The sequence below is a fragment of the Lissotriton helveticus genome, chromosome 3_1 (genome assembly GCF_964261635.1).
Source record: "Lissotriton helveticus chromosome 3_1, aLisHel1.1, whole genome shotgun sequence".
NCBI lineage: Eukaryota > Metazoa > Chordata > Amphibia > Caudata > Salamandridae > Lissotriton > Lissotriton helveticus.
This window is the reverse complement of record NC_136061.1, coordinates 1,247,345,241-1,247,363,928: the sequence shown is the minus strand read 5'-3', so window position 1 is coordinate 1,247,363,928 and position 18,688 is coordinate 1,247,345,241. Positions and strand designations below refer to the sequence as shown.

The 18,688-nt window shown below is 45.4% G+C and overlaps 1 protein-coding gene across 1 annotated transcript in view; it reads right to left on the bottom strand.

Moving 5' to 3' along the window:
* Nucleotides 1-18,688, bottom strand: part of SERINC2 (serine incorporator 2) — a 251,638-nt gene that overhangs the window by 130,291 nt on the left and 102,659 nt on the right. The window contains exons 2-5 of the mRNA XM_078681901.1: nucleotides 13,158-13,319; nucleotides 11,778-11,956; nucleotides 1,854-1,933; nucleotides 1,100-1,237 (exon numbers count right to left, since the gene is read on the bottom strand). Of these exons, the coding sequence (XP_078538027.1) occupies nucleotides 1,100-1,237; nucleotides 1,854-1,933; nucleotides 11,778-11,956; nucleotides 13,158-13,319 (559 nt within the window). The remainder of the gene's footprint in view (nucleotides 1-1,099; nucleotides 1,238-1,853; nucleotides 1,934-11,777; nucleotides 11,957-13,157; nucleotides 13,320-18,688) is intronic.

Genomic DNA, 18,688 nt, shown 5'->3' with positions numbered 1-18,688 from the left:
GGCGTGCAGTATTGAACTCCTTTTCCCAATAATTTGCTCAAGTTTAATGGACGGCATTTTTTATCTTGCAGGAATGGACAGGTCTCATGGCCACAAACTGTGCAACTAAGGTAATCAAGTACCTCATGCGTCGGTCTGTATCACACAGAAAAAGATGATCTATTTTTTTTCATGTGGTACAGTGAAAGCCTTTTGTAAGTAATTGTATTACGGATACATTTTAAAGATGTATTGCTTCATTTACTGCATGTCTAGTAACATGCGACACTTAAGAGTGGAATTTAAACAGTGTGCGCATTAGTGATTCTTGTTGTAAATTCATAGAGCACGGCTGTGTTGTGGGTAAGTATGAGAAATGGGTAGAAGGCCATCACTAGCCTGTGGCACACAGTGTGCGACTGGGCAGCAGGTTCATCACAAAAGAAATATAGAAAAGTATAACGCTGCAGAGCAGCAAAGCATGTTTCTTGGAGACAGACTGCTTCTACTTCTACGTCATCTAGGAGTCTCCATGTAGCAAAACAATAGTTTATGGACTCCGCCCTCTCTTACTCTCCCTCCCTATCACCTGGATGCTCTGCCACTCAAGTAATTATGCTTTCACTATCTGAGGGTGGATTAGAACCAAGAGGCTATCCACCCCGCTCATTCCACTGTTCACTCAACTCGGACTCTTGGAGATCCCCAGCAGATTGTATTGTTACCCGTAAGTGGGTAAGGCACTGCTTTCCTTCCCCGATCCCTACAATGTCACATGTGGATTCAAGAGCATAAAACTCAAAACGGATCCTCTGCGGCACCTAATGTAACCCCTCTATTTCTGGGACTGCTTCGGCTTGCGATCAGACCTATTAACCACCAACACCATTTTATGATCCACTGACTAGCAAATCTGCATGAATCCTCTCCCGCAACTTTACTAAAATAATTTTACGACACTCTTTACAAAGGTCAAATGCCTTTTACATACACCCATAGCACCAACTTAGTCATCTATCTATCTTTGGTACTGGCAGTAGTGTAATGCAGTAATATTACCACCTGATGGTAGTCAATCCGTTACCAGGTGAACGTGGACCGCTCCGCAATTCATACCCACCTGCATACCAGCACTTGGTGTTGCCTTCGTCTGCTCTGTCCAGCCAAGCTTGACTCCATGAGTGTGCAAAGTCGATGAGGAGGACCAGCTGGACAAGGAAGAAAAGGAACCCTCCAACCAGGCCGAAGTAATACCAAACTGGAGAAGGGAGAGAAGAGGGCAAGAAAGCCATTCAGAGTCCTGAGAATGGGGCCAATTTTAACGGCAGTTACAGTTCCAAGAAAAACGATGCAAGGAAAACACACAATATTTTTTTCAAAACTCATCTAAAATGTATTACATATTCAAAATATAAAGGATGACTTTTTGTTTATTTTTTTTCCAATTTGACCTTCATAGATCATACCATTATGATAAATAAATAAAAGCAATACTTTTACATTCAACCATGGTAATTTGAAAACATTTCGGTTTCATTTCTAAAGAGTGGAGAATGCTCAAAAGAATTAAATATAATATAACAGTACAATCTAACTCCGAGTTAGGAACCAAGATTGTTTATAGTCGGGGCACGGCAAGGGTGTCCAGGGTGCAAACCCCTGCTCTAAACTGGCTTCTCTTTGCAAGGGACGTCAAGCACAATTTAAATATTAAACATAGGAATGAAAAATGTACGACAGTGATGATTGGAAATCGAAATTTGCTCAAAAAGCTCGCAATGCTCAAAGGACAAGCAGAGTTGCATCCAAGATAAAGCTGGAGATTAACACAATTTGCAAGCGGAACAAGCTGTGTGTAAACTGCCCATGCTTACCTGTCGTAAAGGGTCCATTGGGAATAAAAAAGGCCCCCACCGTGATCCCAACTAGGATCAGGAACTTGAAGAACCAAAACCTATAAAATGCAAGAGAAAGAGTGATAGAAATGCTACTGAAAGAAGTAACTAAAATGAGAAGGACAGCAACATAATGACCTGGGGTCAAAACTGGCGGTGCAGTCCTAATGGTAGGGCTGGAATGAGCCTGGAGTTGTGCATTAATTCTAGAATTACTCATTGAGGACTATGCGAACTTGGATCTCAACGAAGACCATAGACAGCCCACCAAAGACCTCTTCATTATTTCAGAACATTCAAAAATGGTTCCTTAGAAGATGCACTATGCAAACGATGCAATTTAACAATAAAACAAGTAATTGAACAATTAAAATCATTATGGTAAAATCCTGCTGTTACTTATTACTATAAGAACATAAACAAGCCTTTCTTTCTATCGGCTTAACTCTTAAGGTTACAGACACGCTAGGAGAACCATCAAATAAAAATCAAGAGCAAAAGAATCAGGACTAGCCAACGTACTTTTTACAATATATCGTTCACTCTGCCAGGCTCTATTTATAACTAGGGTGAGGGTAGTACATGGAGTTACCAAAAAATTCTGCAAGATTACACTTGAATTACGCCAGAATGGAAATACTGCATTTAATGCTATTTCTTAGCAAAAAAATGCCCCCTTTCGTCCAAACTGTAGAGGAGTTGGCTTAACGGCTAGGGCGCTCGACCTCGGACCTGGGCATCTGGGTTCGAGTCTCGGTAACGACGCCAAAACCTCCTGTGATTCTGGGCAAATCACTTAATCTCCCTGTGCCTAAAATGAAAGTGTGTCCTCATGTAACGTAACTGGAAAATATGTAAAGCGCTCTGATACCCGATTCGGTTCGGGTCTAGTTCGCGCTATATAAAACTCTGCAAAAAAAAAACAAAAAAAAAAACTGGACACAAGGATGCATTTTGGGCGAAGAAATGTCACTAAATGCAACAGAACACAAATAGGGAGCTACCTGTGCTCTTGCGGTAGGATTGTCACACAACCTACTACCACCATTTAATTCTATTTTCTTAGTACAAATGCCCCCTCGCATCCAAAATGGAAGCAAGGATGCATTTTGCGTTAACAGTGCTAAATGCAACTGCTCGCTAAACGTGGTCTTGCAGTACGATTTTTCTCCCAAAAATGATTGCTAAGTACGCAAGGAGGAATAATTGTGTAATTATTGGTAATTTCCCCATCATACAGTAACACAGAATACCGAAAATACTCCAATTACTCCGGCGTAATTGAAATTCCACCCAGGTCTAATTAAAACATAGGCACTTTAAACAAATCCTTCTTTTCCTAATCAGTAGACAAATGATAGAAGCCCTAAAATGCAAAATAATTCAATACAAGTTAAGGAGTTTCTAACGAGTTACAGCTTAGCCCATCCTACTCATTACTGAGAATCCCAATTGAACTACCTTTGCTCCATACAAGGGGGGGCCAATAGGCCCCCACGCAAGCATGGCGGGGCCCGGTCCCTCCCACAACCCGTCCCCTTCGGGGCCGCGTTCCCCGCCCCCTCGCCCCGGAAGTACTGGTGTGCTTCCGGGGCGAGGGGGCGGGGTCGTGGCAGCGAAGGGGTTAAGAGCCTGGGGAGCGCGGGAAGCGGCCTCTTTGTGCTCGCGCTCCCCAGGCTCGCTCCTCGCCCCACCGTGGGGCCGTTTAATTTTCCTTTTTGTTTTTACAGGTGTCGTCGTGAGTACAGCCGGAAGCGACACAAGTCCAGAGGAGCGGTTAGCGGGGTTGCGGAGAACAAAGTGAATCGCCATACTGGGAGCAAGCCGAGCGGGAGCCTTTGCGTGGTCCGGTGGTTCGTGGAAGCGGCGGTGAACAGGATTGCTCGCGGAGGACACCGGAAGGGCAGAGGTAGCGGTGGAGCGTCGAGTCGCTCATCGGAGTGCGAGAGCCAGCGGGACACGAGGTATTGTGCGGGCGGGCGAAGGGCGCTGAAACAGCTCAGGATCCGCCGCGTGAAGCAGGGAATACTGCGGTTTACCGGCAGGTTCCTCGGTACAGATAAGCCGACCGGTTTTGGGCCAGTTAACGTCGCGCAGGGTTAGGCGCATTGGTAGCACAGTGGGCAGAGTGTCAGCTTCGCAAATTGGAGGTACTGAGTTTTGATCCTCCAGAGTGCCCGGCTATGCTATATTTAAAACCACACAGCCGGGGATAAGGGTTAAGAACCGGCAAATAGTTCCGAATAAAAAGAGCGCAACGAAGTGCTAAAGGGGATTGTTTTATGGGACTTCTACGCTAAAGGGGCCCTGCACGTTTTATGTTGAGGTTTTCTTGCTTTATATTGCTGTTTTGCAATTTAACTAAGGTTGCAGGAAAAGGGTACGCTGTTGGTTTACGTGTGGAATTATTACTGCTTTGTAATTAATATAACCGATTTGGCACGCAAGAGGTGCCCTACAAAGTTTATTGCCACTGAATACTGCTTTTAATTTATCTGAAGTGGCATGCTGAAATCTAACAAATGTGATTTTGTGCCTCCTTTTACTGCTTGGTATGTTAATTGAATTGGCACGCTAAAGGTGTCCTGCCAGTTTAAGTTGTGATTGAATAACAAATAATTCTAGAACTGAATGATTACAGAACGGGGCCACTTCTTGTGTATTTGGTATTTTCGTGTTTCGCCTTTCTAAGTTTACAGATACAGCAGCTAGAGGTAAAGAAAGTGGGTGGGTAAAGTGTCTAAAAGGTGTACCTTGACTTGTACCGCCGAGAAGGGTTATCTGATTGCCTGTAGTTGCTTGTTGGAATAAGAAATAACGTACTTTCTAATTTCAGGGGGACAAGCCTGGGACCCAGGTCTGTGTGATCCAGCTCGTGCACCTTCAACTGGGTCAGGTACGGAGCACGGTGTGCTCATAAATATGTCTCAAAAAAGGGGGCGTGTCAATCCAAATGTGGGTGTAATATTACAAAAAATGATGCGCAGAATGTCTGCAATGGATAAAAGACTGGGGAAGGTGGATAAAATGGATAAGGCTTTAGCGGTCCTGGGGGCCAAAGTAGATGCCCAGGCCGGTCCATCTGGTAGACCCAAGCGGACGATAGTACCGCCCAAGCCAAGGGGCGTCTTTGTGACACCACCCAGGCGGGCAAGAAATAAGAGGGTGGGGGGGCAGCCACAGAATATTAACCCCATCATACCTCCTGCTGTACCAATTCCGCCACCACAGGTACCCCCGGCTGCCCCTCTCCCGCCACCTCAGGTCCCGGTGCCCGTTCCAGCCCCGGTGCCCCAGTTGCCAGTGGCAGTACCAAATGTGCCAGTAATACCGGCGGCGGCACCGGTGCCACCCGTCGCGCCACCACAGGCTCCGGTGCCCCTAGGTGCGGGCCCTACTCCCATTCCCGCGCCAGGGCCAGTGCCAATAGACCTGGCAGCTCAGGTGGCGGCTATTCTCCCTTGGTTAGGGGGGGGTGCGTTGCCGGTCAATACTGCCCTGACAACGGAGCAACAAACATTGGTGACTCAGATATTGTTGGCTAGTGGTAGGGGCGCAACGCCGCCTGCACCGGTTTCTCCCCAAACAGGTCCAGCGAATGATGGAGGCGGTGCCAAGACCGCGGAGGCAACGTTACCCAACGACAATGGGAATGGTAAGGAGATTGCCCTTCCTTTGCTGGGCGAAGGAACATTGCCCTCTAGGGGTGAGTGCTTAGCACAGCATGTGTCACAGAGTGTCAAGGAAATGATATGGGCTGACAAGTATGTGAACATGTTTTCATTGCTGATAGATAACAGGGAATGGGAATATGCAAAATCACAGAAGGAAATGTTTTTGCCCAGTGAATGGAGAGCGAAGTTGTACAAGTTTAGAGTAGAAGAAAACCTCATCAACTGGCTGAGGGCTTTTGCAGTGTTCGGCGCAGTAATGGGCGAACGTTTTAAGGGAATGCAACCAGCCATGAACTGCTATCAAAGTAGGATAACAATGTTCCATGAGAATCATGCAGGGGATGTATGGAAGGAATATGATGTCGCTTTCAGAAAGTCCAAAGAATTTGATAAAACTTTATCATGGGACAAGGTAGACTCTATCTCATGGCACAATCAATTCGAGAAGGGTCAGGGGGCAAGCACAAGCACAAATGCGGGTAGAGGTTATTTCCCCAGGCCGCAGCAGGCGTTTCAACAGCCCTTTCGATCAGCACCGGGAGGGGAGACGGCCCAAAAACAGAGAGCGACTGGAGGGGCGAAGGGGGTATGTTGGGACTTCAATAGGCGGACATGCAACAGGGCACCAGGTACCTGTAAGTTCAGGCACGCATGTAGCATATGTGGCCACACTTCCCACCCCGAAACAACATGCCGTAATAAAAATAGTGGTGCAGGAAGCAGGGGTAGGAGGAAACCTGAATAGTAAGATCTACCCGCTAATAGCACATTCACCCATCCAGCTGTCAGCATTGATCCCCTGGTTGAACAGGTACCCGAATCACACGTCTGCTAGATTATTGCAAGAAGGTTTCACACATGGTTTTCGAATTCCTGCTGGGGGGTATGTCGGGAGACCACAGTGTAGGAATCAGCTATCAGTCCTTGCCAATCCAACAGTGGTGTCAACAAAAATAGCTAAAGAAGTGCGTTTGGGGAGGGTAGCAGGACCATTTCACGTCATTCCCACGCAGAATTTTGTGTGCTCTCCTCTGGGGGTGGTGCCTAAGAAAGAACTAGGGGAATTTAGGCTCATCCACAACTTATCCGCACCAAGGGGGACATCATTGAATGATGCTATTGATGATACAATTTGCTCTGTGAAGTATGCGTCCTTCGATCAGGCAGCGGGCATGCTGAGGAGTTTGGGCGCAGGTACACTGATGGCTAAGTCAGACATTGAGTCAGCCTTTAGACTACTCCCGGTTCACCCAGAGGACCAGCACCTGCTGGGTTTCTCCTTTAAGGGAGAGTACTACATGGATAAGTGTATGCCCATGGGTTGCTCAATTTCATGTGCTTATTTTGAACAGTTTAGCTCCTTTTTGGAATGGGCATTAAGACAACATACGGGTCACCAGTGGGTGATGCACTACCTGGATGACTTTCTTTTTCTGGGCCCGGCGGGTTCACGGGAGTGTGCGTCGGCATTGCAGGAATTTTGCGTGCTCATGCGCTCTTTCGGGGTCCCGTTGGCACAGGGGAAGACAGTTGGACCAGTGACATGCCTGGAATTTTTAGGCATCGAACTGGATTCTGTTGAGGGGTGTTTTAGATTGCCAGCGGAAAAGATCCAAAAATTCAAACAGACTCTAGGACTGTGCTTACAAGCGAACAAGGTGAATTTAGGGCTGTTGCAGCAGACAGTGGGACAGTTGAATTTTGCATTGAGAGTAATTCCTATGGCTCGCCCATTTTCTCGCTCAATTGCACAGGCCATGAGGGGTCTTCGTGAAAAGCATCACCGGACACGGCTGTCTGCTGAGGTGCGCCAGGACATGCGGATATGGATGGCATTCCTGGCGGATTTCAATGGAAGAGTGCTGTGGGGTGCACCCACGGTGTCTTCGGAGGACATTGGTTTATGGACCGATGCGGCGGGCAGTGTTGGGTTTGGTGCCATCCTTGGCAAGAAATGGGTGGCGCAGAAGTGGCCCGCCTGGTGGGAGGAGAGCGGGCTGACGGTGAACATTGGTTTCCTCGAGCTCTTCCCAATCTGGGTGGCACTGAAAGTCTGGCCTGAGGAACTGGCCAACAGATCAGTAATATTCTGGTCAGACAATATGTCGGTGGTTGAATGCATCAACCAACAAGCTGCAAGGTGTCCACTCATTTTACGCTTGATAAAAGAGATTGTACTGTGTTGCATGACAAGGAATGTACTTTTCAGAGCAAAACATGTCCCAGGGGTGTTAAACAATGCAGCTGATGCCCTTTCTCGCTTTAAGATGCAGGTGTTCAGGGATCACTTGCCGGAGGCAGAGACAGCGCCAGCACAATTCCCGGCGATTCTTTGGCAAATTGGTGCCCCCAACTACATGACCTCGTGGCAGCCAGCCTAGCACCCAAGACCAGGACGGCATACGAAGGGGCGTTCAGGTCTTACTGTCACTTTCTGGGACAGGGCTGGGAGAGTAGTTGGACTATGGAGGCTAGCTTCAATGAGTATTTAGGCAGCCTACACAAGGAAGGGCGCACGGTAGCAACAGCCAACAGGCACAAGGCCGCTATCTCCTTTTTCGCTCGGGCACGGGGGGGCAGGGACCCTACACACAGCTTCCAGGCCCACAGGGCATTGAAAGGATGGCGGCGCATCCAGCCCCCCTCCATAGATTCCAGGAAACCCATAGGTTTTGAACGTCTGTCAGCTGTTCTCCTCGCGCTGCCGGACACATGTAGCTCTACGTCTGAGGTGGGCCTATTTAAAGCGGCTTTCTCTTTAGCCTTCTATGGGGCATTCAGGGTAGGTGAACTCGTGGCGGCCAACAAAGGTGATAAGATAGGCGGCCTTCAGCTGCAGGATATCAACATAAGGGGCGACACTATGTGGATCAGCATCAGGAAATCTAAAACTGATCAGGACGCTAGGGGCCAAAGTTTGGCGTTACATCGGGCAAGGAACAATCCCTGCTGCCCGGTGACACATGTGGAGGAACTAATAAGACAGCGGGCGCAGGAGTGTGTGGGGTCACTGCTAATGCATGGGGATGGGACTCCTCTTACCAGGTTTCAGTTCCAGAGGGTGTTAGCCATGAGCATGGCAAAAGCTGGTTATAATCACAAAGAGTTTGGGACACACTCCTTCCGGATAGGGGCAGCCACAGAAGCAACAGCTAGGGGTTTGACCACAAAGAGTGTGCAAAGAATTGGGAGATGGTCCTCAAGCGCTTATAAACGCTACGTACGGTTGCACATGTTGTGAGAGCTGCCGCCATGTGAGTATTGCTAATACCTGCTGTTTTTCTGGTTATTTACAGTTTCACGGGCCTGTGACGCAGGACGGAAACTACCCATGGAGCATCAAGGCAACTTTACTACAGCATGGAAGGACCAGGAGGACAGACAGAAGACCGTAGTCATTTGGGTAGTGGGGCATTCATATGTCAAACGTGCTAACAAAACTTTTCTTGCAGGTTCAGGCAAACAAAGGGTGGAAAGTAGGGGGTGCAGGGTCTCCTTCCATGGCAGGGGGGGGCTCCGCCTCAATCAGTTCAGGGACTATATGTCGGACTTACTAGCGCGACATACTACACCACCCTCGGCGGTAATACTTCACTTAGGGGGGAACGATCTGGCAGGTCTGGGCAGAAGGGTCCTCCTGGAAGAAATTATATCTGCAGCAGGTTGGCTAGCAAAGCGGTTACCAGGTAGTGTTGTAGTATGGTCACAACTGATACCAAGGATGCAATGGAGGGGGGGAAACTCAGTCAGCGCATTGAACAGCTCGTTAAAGAGGGTCAACAACAAGCTGGACAGGTTATTTAGGACTCCGGTCTTACAGACCATCCCTCACGGTTGCATTTGGGGGGAACACTTCTACCTGCGGGATGGGGTGCACTTAACAGAGGAAGGGAATGCCCTTTTTATAAGAAACATCCTGGCATGGGTGGAAGTTTTTGCAGGAAGAGTATGACCTTTCTAGAAGGGGGGAGTTCTGGGGGGGGGCCAGGTAGTCGGTTAACTACCTGGCCTGTGGCGGTAAGGTCATTAATCGGTGAGCAGCATTTTAAGGTCCTTACGGGGGGGGCGGACCCATTCACGAAAGGGGCCGCCCGCGGGAGGGGCCATTTGGTCTCTCTCAGAACTTCAGGGGCAGGAGATGGTCTCCATTAATTTAAAGGGTGCGGGGGAGGGAGTCTACGCTTTCCTCAGGCTGGTAGCCACCCCTCACAACACTATGACGTCATTAAGGTGCGCGAGTGTCTGGGCCCTCCTGTTATGGTTAAATGGAGTTCGGGGAGCGCACGTGGGTGTAACGTGCCCTGGGTTGCGCATGCGCATCTTCAACGCGAGAGCGCAGCTGTAAAAGGATCTGACACCGGTTGGCGACCTTGCCGTAGGCCTTTATTAAAGTTATTAAAAAGTTATTAAAAAGTATTGGAAATATTAGAATGCAGTTTAATTTTCAGGATGATTAGATTACGTTAGGAGACACGCTGTATTAGCTATTTGTTAAGGTTAGCCCATCATACCATGTCGAAACGGATGTCAATCTAATATTCTGAAAAGTGTGCATTTTAATAATTGTCAGAAATGTTTATTTGATTAAAATTTTTGATTTGTTTTTATATTTTAATAAATACGGCCAGGGGGGGGGGGCCCGTACCCCCCCCTTGACTTCCAAAGACCCCCATGTGTTGACTGGTTGAATTGGGTAATTCAGTCGGTGTTCAAGGGGGGAGGTGGCCGGCAGTCCAAGACCATGATACAAGGGGGGGCCAATAGGCCCCCACGCAAGCATGGCGGGGCCCGGTCCCTCCCACAACCCGTCCCCTTCGGGGCCGCGTTCCCCGCCCCCTCGCCCCGGAAGTACTGGTGTGCTTCCGGGGCGAGGGGGCGGGGTCGTGGCAGCGAAGGGGTTAAGAGCCTGGGGAGCGCGGGAAGCGGCCTCTTTGTGCTCGCGCTCCCCAGGCTCGCTCCTCGCCCCACCGTGGGGCCGTTTAATTTTCCCCACCCTCCATCCCTTATTAGCAGACCTTGGGGCTTGGCAAATGGTGAGTATCAGGTTTTGTCAATGTGCCGGAACATAGATGTAAGGGGGACTTGATCCAGTGGGCCTGGAATCTCCTGTTTACTGGAAGGAAGTACAGAATTTAAACGTTGGTGCAGTGCCGCGATTTTAACCAATTCTTTCCTTAGGCCCCTTTTTTCGCTTACAGGAGTAATTATATATGTAGATGTTATGCTTTGCTGTGTGTTAACAATTTTATCCTTAGGCCTTTTTTCCTTTTAGAATAGCATTGTCGTATTTATTATGTGTGTCTGGCGGTAAGGTCATTAATCGGTGAGCAGCATTTTAAGGTCCTTACGGGGGGGGCGGACCCATTCACGAAAGGGGCCGCCCGCGGGAGGGGCCATTTGGTCTCTCTCAGAACTTCAGGGGCAGGCGATGGTCTCCATTAATTTAAAGGGTGCGGGGGAGGGAGTCTACGCTTTCCTCAGGCTGGTAGCCACCCCTCACAACACTATGACGTCATTAAGGTGCGCGAGTGTCTGGGCCCTCCTGTTATGGTTAAATGGAGTTCGGGGAGCGCACGTGGGTGTAACGTGCCCTGGGTTGCGCATGCGCATCTTCAACGCGAGAGCGCAGCTGTAAAAGGATCTGACACCGGTTGGCGACCTTGCCGTAGGCCTTTATTAAAGTTATTAAAAAGTTATTAAAAAGTATTGGAAATATTAGAATGCAGTTTAATTTTCAGGATGATTAGATTACGTTAGGAGACACGCTGTATTAGCTATTTGTTAAGGTTAGCCCATCATACCATGTCGAAACGGATGTCAATCTAATATTCTGAAAAGTGTGCATTTTAATAATTGTCAGAAATGTTTATTTGATTAAAATTTTTGATTTGTTTTTATATTTTAATAAATACGGCCAGGGGGGGGGGCCCCGTACCCCCCCCTTGACTTCCAAAGACCCCCATGTGTTGACTGGTTGAATTGGGTAATTCAGTCGGTGTTCAAGGGGGGAGGTGGCCGGCAGTCCAAGACCATGCTTAAGCAGATGTTCCCTCCACAAATTCAGCTCTTAACTTACCCACAACGAAATGTTTCAGTGGTTCTAAATAGGTTAGACATTACGCTGCATCTTAATTTCTGTACGATTCATATTGTGGCTTCTTATGTGGCAGAAGAGTATATTAGTTGTCACCAATGTGTCAAACTTACAAGGAAGTGTTGCAAAACTCACCCATTCTGAATTGCAGCTCTTGGGTCTCTGCTGCTTCGCACACAGATCATAATCAGTGCAAAGAGGAAGAAGAAAGCTGCCATAGCAAAGCACATACGGTACACAGCCTTATGACCAACTACGACGCCGCAGTTCACGGATCCATGGATGGTTGTGGAGGTGTCGCAGAACCACGGGATCTGTAGCCAAACAGCACATGTTTAGAACAGCTTTACAGCTACTCAACCCCAAAAGTTGAGGACTTAGTGATGTACAGTTTCAGGACATTAAAATTCAGCTGGTAGTTTTGGAATAAAATTAAAGAGCAAACTGATTTCTCACCCAAAAAAAACAAGAACAAAAACAAGCAGCCTAATGACCATAAGTAGGATAACGATTTCCAAATCAACACATGAGCATATTTCCTGGTCATTCTGAGGGACACTACAGGTGAACAGCAGACTACTCCACACACCAGTACCTCTGGCAGCTCAACATGGCTGGGAAAGTCAGGTGAATATCAGGCTTCCTACTGAGATGCATGGTAAAACAAGGTGCACATTCATCACAGAGTACCAAGAGTGCAAACTTTGACCTTACTGCCTCCAGACTTAAAGAACACGGAACCACAGAGGGAGAAACAAGGCAACTCTCGTATTATGCGCAGTACAAAACTGTTCTATTTTCAAAGCATAATAGGGAGGAAACAGAGCCCACAAAAAAAGAAACTCCCAGCTAGTGATGCTGATCTACCATTACTCGAGTCAAGTACAATATGCTCAAATTAGTACTAACCTTAAATCTATTTTATGTTCTAGACAGGCACACGTGAGGATCACTTTTTAAATTCTTTACTTGGGGTTTTGTACAAGTTGCTGTGCGTTTGATTACTCCTCCAAAACATCACGAGACAGAAATGTATATGGGAAGAGTTAATATAATAAACCGAGTGAGCAAGAGTGGTGGAGTATTGTTTTTTATAACTCCAGACGAAGGTTATACGTCACAGACAGAGTTAATTTCAGAGCACAAGTTGTTACAAATATTACGGTCTGCTTTGTTGGCAGATACAAAGGAAATGGACTGATGTATTGTGTGACAACCAAGCGACTTCCACTTGTAAGCCAAATGTGGTTTCAGGCTTGCTAGACCGAGGCTAATCTCAAACAACTGAATACGATTACTAAAAAAGTAATCTGGTACCCAACATTTATGTTACCAGTGCAATATCTGTTCAGGACACAGAGTCCGCACACTAGTGAGGCTCACCTGGGAACCTCACAGTCAAAAGCCAGCATTCTAATTTTGCTTTTTAAGTGCCATGCCACCTCCCACCCATCTTAGAAGGCGATTATTTGTTGAAACATTTATAACCCATCTCAAATAAAATGATATTCTTACCTTTTGAAGTCCTACTTCGACTCCTGGAGCTATCATGATTATCGCCACAATGGTGCCCATCAGTAAAAAGATGGAGAAGGCAAGGCGAGTAATGGTAGAGCTCTTTGTGGAGGGGCAGCAGCCACAGAGGAGGCAAGGCGCACTGCCACACAGACATGATACCTGAAATAAAAGACATGTATGTGAGAGGTAGCAGTCCACTAAAAGTCAATCAAAACATCTGATCATGGTGAAGTATTCTGTGCTAGGTGAGAGGCAATAAAGGCAAGTGGGAGGGAATATGGGCAAGTCAATGGTATGGAGGGGAGAAGAGAGACAGTTAAGAGAAGGGGAGAGACAATGGAGAGAAAAGGAAAATACCACTTCAAAATAACGGAGACAGAGGCCTGTAGAATGATTCATTAAAGAAGCAATGTGGAAATACCCAAAACAGCCAAGCGCTTGGCTGCTATCCGTTAGTAAATTGGGAACAAGTTAACTAGAGCTGAATAGCGCCAAGAAAGAGGCCATTCTCCTACACCACCATCACATGCTCCAGTACCTCAATACTGCAACTCACATGACTCAACTAATTGGTTCCCAAACTTTCTTCTGATAAAACCACAAGGGACAAATAGGAGGCCAACCTCCACAAAAACACTCACACAATCTTTATCAACTGTGCAAAGTTCTTCAGAACCTATCAAACTACAAATATCCTGCTTTTATATTCAAGACGCTCTTGCTTTTCTACACTTTGCTTTTTTATACATTCTGAATGCTCCATCCCTACTGAAGTCTCCCATGACTATGCCAAGGCTCTACATGCTTTGCTAATGTATTACCAGATTCCAAAATCTCCAATCAACATATGCACAATTCGAACAGCACATTACTGGCTACCAATTTGAACCTAGAAAGAATGCAATGCCCATGTGCTGTGCTTTACCAAGAATTTAATAATCAGTGTGTTACACCCCCAACTCTTGAGCAAAAGAAAATCACCAAGAAATCAAGAAAATTCTGCGATCTGCCAAGATGCCCCCATATACCGAGACTACCCCCATCCAGTCAAAGACAAGCCGACTTGTGTGTTTGTACCTGTGTGTGTGGAGAAGAAGAGTACACAAACATAAGAATGGACAAAGGGAGCCCAAACTACAACTTAAACAAATCACTATGGGGGTGGGGAGGAAAGAGTGGGTTGGAGCTGAACATGGCCATCACCTTTCGAAAGAGCTGTGCTCAGAGTCCACACCATCAAACATTATCCTAATCTGTGCAATGCCATACTACCACTGAGCAGCTGTGGCAATGGAGGGGCTACCAGCAGAGTTTGAGGGGGCAGGGGCGACTTGTCACCTTAAGGGCACTAGCTATCGAGGAGCCCAACCCTGTATTTCAGCTTTCACATGGTTTCAGTACTACATCATAGGCCATTCCAGTGCTATGGAGTACTGTGCCACAGACCATGTACAGTCTGAAGAGTGGCCTGGGCCATATGGCAAGTTTTGCCGCACCAAGGAGACATTGGCATGGGCTCCTATCCACTGTTATTATACAGTGACGGCCCTGTGCCTGGGGAAACATGGAACAATACAATACTGAAGAAGGCAGCCCATGAGGGAAGCCCTGCGGCCAGCAAATTGGACTTGGCCAGGCACAGACTGTAACCCACTGACTCTTTAAAATGCACCGACCTGAAAAAAAAAACGAGAAGGCCTCCGGGTACAGTGGACCGAGGAGCAGCGCTGGATTGAGCAGCCTGACTTACTATTAAATTTAGAATACGCACTTTGCTCCATGCTGCGTAAGGCGATTTCATTTTGCCTCATTCTGAACTTTTATGGCCGCAAGTTCGCTTCCCCATATATATCTATCGATCGATCTAACACACACACTCTCAATAAGGGACATAAGATCTGGATGAGGCATGCCAAAGTCTTGATCATATAGCCACCAATTGCACATTCTATCTAACCAGATATTCCTGCTGAATTCATTTAGTTGCACTGTGCAGGCTGCTGTATGTTGCAGTCTATTCAATCCCTAGGCTGCTCCCCTTACTTCACTGGTCCTTCTGACAAGCTTGACATGATATTGGCAGCTACTGCCGGGACTCACATGGCCCAGGGTGCGAAGATGGACACTACCAATTGATTTAATTACCTTCTATGAAAACTACCTATCTGGTAGTCACCAGTAATGACGTCACCCGCACAGAACAGCACCCTTGCACAGACTTGGCCCCGTAAGTCCAGGACTTTACTGAATGAGGCAGATTTATGGAGGGAAGATTAGAAGATGTGAAAGCTGCTTGCGACTAAACAATTATACATAGTTGGGTTGACCGTGGGGCTTGAGGGCAACAATGCTACTAGTTATATGGAAGAGTGGATGTGGTCAGATGTTGCACCTTTGTCTTTGTTTCCCCTGTTAGCAGTGGAGAACTTGGAGTGCTCGTGAGGCACCCACAGCCTGAGTAGACCATGAGGCCAATAGTAGCAAGAATCCTAAATTACTGCAACAGAGATGTTATCCTGGTGGCTGCTAGGAAGATGGGTCTTATGAAGGTGGAAAACTCTCCGGGGATCTTTCCTTACTACACTATTGCTGTACAACATAAGCATGGATCGTTTCTACAAGTTAGAAAAAAGTGAGGGGTCCTGACTTAAAAAGTGTGCTACGGTTTCTGGCAACGCTTCAAGTGGGTGCCCATCACCATACTTATTTTTTTCAACGAACTGGAGACAACATGGGACTGGGTGGAGACATATGAATCACCTGCTTCGCTGGTAGTGTGACCTGCTGATACTCTGAGACCTCAATTAAGGAAATCAAAGGGGACACCATACCCGCTTGCAAAAGACAGGACGCAAGGTTCCTTCTGCATCTCAAGTGCGAGTGAAGCAACAGAATTCAGAAGCTACGGAAGTAGCCTGGAGGGCACTTTTCCAATCTCCATCACTGTTATTTTCTGATTAGACTACTTCTGGAGAGGATTTCCAAATCAGAAAGAAACAACTGGAGTGCAATACTAACGATGGTTATAGCGCAGACAGCTACCTAACTTAAATCTACAATAACCTTTTTGAAATGTTTTGTGTGTGTATATATATTACTGAAAAAAACATAGGTTTTAGGGGTGTTATAGTTAGCTGGACATTTCACTCATACAAAATCATTGAAATTCCTCCGTTATAGTTAGTTGTACTAACTATAACTCGCGCACCCGCAATCCACTGCGGATGATGTCACATATTACATCATTCATGACATGGTCAGTGACATCACTCATGACATCTCCGATGACATCACTGATGACATCATACAGTGAATGTGGTTTGGTTCAACATTTAAATATGTAGTATATATATATAGCAATCTGCATTGAAGAATGAGTGGATATATAAGTGTCTGGATGGAGGATTTAGTAGCACTGTGATTGACTGTCTAAGTGACTAAAGTGTCTCACTAAATATATGAGATAGTGATTAAACTGTGTGAATATCGGTTTCACTGTATCTCTTGTTATGTAAACTACTACATAAGTTGGTTACTAGCTATGTGAAAGTCTACATTAGTAGTAATTAGTTAAGTTAGTATCTGTATGGGATAGTGAATGTGTGTGTGGTTGAGTGGGAGGTGTGTGACTGTCCAAAGATGTGTAAATAGTTGATTTAATAGGTACATGAGGTTAAGACTACACGTGGAAACACTTGTTTGGGCGAGTGAATCTCTTTATGGGTGTGGTGATGAGTAAATATATTTCTCAATGACATGTCCAACAAAGTAGAAATATAAAAGGCAGTGTATGTGACAGTTGTTGTTTATAAATAAGTATACTTAAGACTTAGTGATTGTGTGAGTGATTGCATCGAAAACTGCATACTTGTAATAGTGATTTTATAACACTAAGCATGAGTTACTATCTATATGAATAAATAAAGTGGTGTTTGTATAAGTGTGTAGCTTAGTAAATGTAAGTATGGTCAATTATTTGCATAAGTGAGTAGGATGACTGCATAAGTGAATAGGATGTGTGCTGGTGTGTAATGTCGATAAAAGGTGTATAAGTATATTTAATAGTGTTCTAATGATCTTTGTTAGCTTGTATGAGTGAATCTATAGGTAAGTGTTTAGATGTGTGTGTAGATGTAGGAATCACTGAGTGGGTTTTTAGAAACTTGTATTGGTGTGTCAATGGTTTCAAATATGGTACTCCATATTTTATAATGAGTGTTGAAAGGTTATACTAGTGTATAATGAGGTTTATCAGATTGCCACATGGATGACGTCATCAGTGATGTCATTTGAGATGTCATCAGTGATGTCACTGACCATGTCATGAATGATGTAATATGTGACATCATCAGCAGTGGTTTGCGGGCGCGCGAGTTATAGTTAGTACAACTAACTACAACGGAGGAATTTCAAGGGTTTTGTACGAGTGAAAAGTCCAGCTAACTATAACACCCCTGAAACGTATGGTTTTTTAAGTGAAATTCTAAGGTTTTTTAAATGCTAATTCCTAACTATAACATGTCTGAAACCTATGTTTTTTTCTGTGACTTTAAGGGTTTTTTCAACGCCAATTTTTAAATGTATGGTTATATATTTTTTTTTTATACTGATTTACTACATTTTTTAAAACTATTTATGTTTAGATATTTAATTTACATTATCATTACATTTTAGATTACATTACAAAATATACTTTCTCAGAATGGATTACTTTAGTTTAAATACTTTGCAAATAGGCAATAGACTTTTAAGTACAGTAGTTACAGTTGTTGGAATGGGCAACACAATTTCAAACACAATGCAACATTGACCTCAATGTGAATTTCTAATTAAATGCAATTGGTTACTTTATGGATTACTTTTCTAACCACAGGACTGGATCCTAGATTCAGTGCTGGGACATCTCCTGTAAACAGTTGAGTAAAAGCGTTTTTGGTACAGTAGTTATTTTTAAGGAATATTATTGTATTTTAAAAGTTGACACTTTGAAATGTTTTCACATAGAATCACCAATGTTATCCTATGGGAGGCCATTCACTTAGCAGGTAAGTAGTGTTATCGTTACTTTTTCTTACTCAGTGGTGGATCCTGGATCCAGCACTGGTGCATCTCCTGTAAACAGTTGAAAGAATGGATTTAAGTCATACAGGCGATTTTAAGGAATATTTGTAGTTTGTGAAAATACACACTTAGAAACTTTTCTTGTGAAAACCAGACAATGGATTCCTATGGAAGTAAATACAAGTTACTGGTAAGTACTGTTAGAAGTACTTTTCAGGATCAGTGCTGGGCTAAAAGATGCAGCACTGGGTTCTCTCCTGATAACAGGTGAGTAAATCGGAAATCGTTGTTCAGATCATTTTATAGGAATATTTTAAAGTTCCAAAACTCCACACTTAGAAGAATTTCCAAGTGAAACCAGTCAATGTTAGCCTATGGAAGGAAATTCAAGTTACTATTAAGTATGGTTAGAATTCTTTTTCAGGGTCATAACTGGGCTCAAAGATGCAGCACTGAGGTCTCTCCTG